Source organism: Sinocyclocheilus rhinocerous, unplaced genomic scaffold, assembly GCF_001515625.1.
Source record: "Sinocyclocheilus rhinocerous isolate Xijiao unplaced genomic scaffold, SAMN03320098_v1.1 scaffold942, whole genome shotgun sequence".
Taxonomy (NCBI): domain Eukaryota; kingdom Metazoa; phylum Chordata; class Actinopteri; order Cypriniformes; family Cyprinidae; genus Sinocyclocheilus; species Sinocyclocheilus rhinocerous.
This window is the reverse complement of record NW_015627890.1, coordinates 2,333,207-2,336,186: the sequence shown is the minus strand read 5'-3', so window position 1 is coordinate 2,336,186 and position 2,980 is coordinate 2,333,207. Positions and strand designations below refer to the sequence as shown.

General features: G+C 35.4%; 1 protein-coding gene across 1 annotated transcript in view; it reads right to left on the bottom strand.

The window, feature by feature from the left end:
* Nucleotides 1-2,137: 2,137 nt before the first annotated feature.
* Nucleotides 2,138-2,980, bottom strand: part of LOC107735309 (neuroserpin-like) — a 22,836-nt gene continuing 21,993 nt past the window's right edge. Inside the window, exon 9 of the mRNA XM_016547037.1 lies at nucleotides 2,138-2,768. Within this exon, the coding sequence (XP_016402523.1) occupies nucleotides 2,695-2,768 (74 nt within the window). The 3' untranslated portion in view covers nucleotides 2,138-2,694. The remainder of the gene's footprint in view (nucleotides 2,769-2,980) is intronic.

The window sequence follows — 2,980 nt, the reverse complement described above, 5'->3', positions numbered from 1 at the left end:
GGTTTCACTGATCTGCGCATGGAGGTCAGTCAGGGCATCAGTGTGTCTAAGGTTGCACTTCTGTGACTTTTGGAAAATGCAGTATAGCTGTAAAATTTTAATATCGCTGTACCCCGTTTTATGCTGTATATATTTTTCATGTACCTAGTTATTGAACATGCAGCAGGCTTTGTGAGAGTACATTTTGTACTTTTGAAAAGGAAATGTCACAACACAGGACCATTTAAATAAACTGAGACAAACAAACAAACAGACAAAAATGTACACACACACACACACACACACACACATGCGCATTGGTGGGGTTTCTAATCTGCTCTCCGTCTTTATAAGTGAATCAATTAATAATTCAATCAACCCATTCGTTTACAACACTGATTGGGGCACAATACATGAGTGAGTCATTGAATCATTCACTCAAACGATTCGTTCAAACACACTGATTCATTCATTCACTGCTGTGGTTGTTCGGAATTTAGCAAGGGCTGATTCTGCTTTCACGTGATTTGGAAGTTTTTCCTTTGGCGGATCAAAAAAACCCAACTAACGGGTAATATTGTGTCTAAAGTGTAAGCAGAGCCACTGGAAGGCAAGCCTGCAACCTTTATGCAGGGAAGGAGACCAGAGGCCGTTTATTTATTTTTTGAATCAGTGGTGGAGAAACTTAACTACGCGGAATAAACAGCTTTTGTGAGGAAATAGCTTATAATTTAATGAATGGACAAACTGTTCGCTAATCTCCAACATGTTTCACACTAAACAGTACTTTCGTTGGGAACTATATGTAGATCTTACCTTGATAAAAGTTGTATTTTTAAAGAGAAGACAGAGTAGGGCATGTCGCGACAGGTAGGACTCATTTACGGCATTATTAATAAAAGATATGTAATATTGTCTAAAAATATCGATGTTTTCTTTCTTTGGTTTTCAGGTTTTACCTGAAATTAGACTTGAATTGTAATGACTATTATGTGACCATATGCCTTAGGTTGAAATAATGCATTTTAATGAATAAAGGACATGAATTATTTAAATTACTGCATTATATGGTATTTTGTTTAATGAAAATAAAATATGCGTACGATGATGATATAATACTTTTTAATGAATAACGGTAAAAATAGTTTCACAAAAAAAAAAAAGGTATTCTTTCTATGGCTTCCAGATTTCAACAAATGAATTACATTTTTAGTGACTAGTATCAGTGTTATGTATGCCCAATCATACTGTTTTTTTTTTAATGAACAGAATACAGATAGCCTTTGTCATTAAAATGTTTACAATTTTATATAAGTAATTGCATGTTTAGTTTTACTGCTTACATTTTTCTAGAAAAACAAAATTAGCAGCAACTAATTAAGAAGCCTATTATTCACAAAAGGCCAAACGAACCAACCAAACAAACATTTTTTTTAAAAATTGATGTATTTGCCTAAGCTTACTGAATTCCTTTGAGAAGCTCCACAGGTTATGACAAATGTTGTGTTTCAGAAAGGAACCGCACAGAGCTCCAGCTTCAATTAAGCAGGTCATGGCAGTGGTCATCAATCAGCAGCAGACTGTGTGCTTGGACAAGAACAGATGGTGTTCATCATGGTTTGAGTCTTATCTTCTGCAGCAGCGCATTACAGTTATGTAAGTATTTCTCTGCAAGCATCTCTCATGTTGATAAAACGTCAACTATCTTAAATGAAACGCAGTTCTTATCGTAGACACTTTGCTCTGTTTGAACACTGCTTTGAGCATCTTCTCATGCTTTGGCAAAGGACAAATATAATCTGATTGACATTTATCATGCAAAATAGAGCACCAGACACGTTTTGAATGTTACAAACCTGATTCAATATGCATTTTCCCTTTACTTTAACTTCCTATGACATTAATTTGACGAAAACTGTTGCCATCAAGTGCATCTGTTGTCAGTAAAGTAATAAAATTATTCTCTGTCTTTGAGGTGCACAATTATAGTCTTAAATAGAAGTTATTTTGGACATCAAAACCATGTGCTGACATTGTGTGAACAACAGCATAGAGGCCTACATTTCTGTATATATATTTTGCATCAACACTAAAATTGAGCACAAGACGAAAAGTTGAAGACATTCATCTTTATTTCTGAAATAGAGAATACAGCTGGTATTTTTTCATCTCTTATACCAAATGCACTCTCCCTAGGTTCGCCTGAGTCTCCATGGCAACAGCGCTCCACTACCTGTACATTCGCAACCTTTCATTAAATCAAAAACTCATATAATAAGGCATATTAGTATGTCAGCAGTACTTCAGCCATGTACAAAACCAAAAAAGAGTGAAAAGAAATGAAAACGACATTAAGTGAGTCTACATATAGAGAAGTGCTCACATCCTTGCAATAAATATCAACGTTTTTCTCTACAGAACACAATAGCAAATATACAAGATAAGAAACACAGGAAGGAATGATGCTGGTGTGGAATAAGACATGACTGAATGTGAATAGAGTAGACTTCAAATATTTACAGCTCTGTACTTCCTGGTGCTGTTAAAGCTTACGAGTATCAAAACACAATCACTTTTATCATATAAATATCCTGTTTATATAATATTTTCTTGTGTGTTTAGAAAACCATGGCAACGTGATGAGTTTGCTTTCTGTGAATGATGTTGAAAATAAGCATGAACTCGGTTGAGTGTCACATTGCGATTGCTGGGCTTTCACATGTCAAAGTAGTTGTCAAAGGGCTCAATGACTTCAGGGTTCATAACTCTGCCCATGAAGAGGATGGATCCTGTGAGAAAACAAAACAAGAACAATTATTTAAAGGATCATATGATGTGATTTCAAGTTTTCCTTTCTCTTTGGAGTGTTACAAGCTGTTTGTGAATAGATAAGATCCCTAAAGTTGCAAAGACTAAAGTCTCAAACCCAAAGAGATATTCTTTATAAAAGTTAAGACTGGTCCACGCCCCCCTAAAACGCCTCGTTTAAACACGCCCCCAC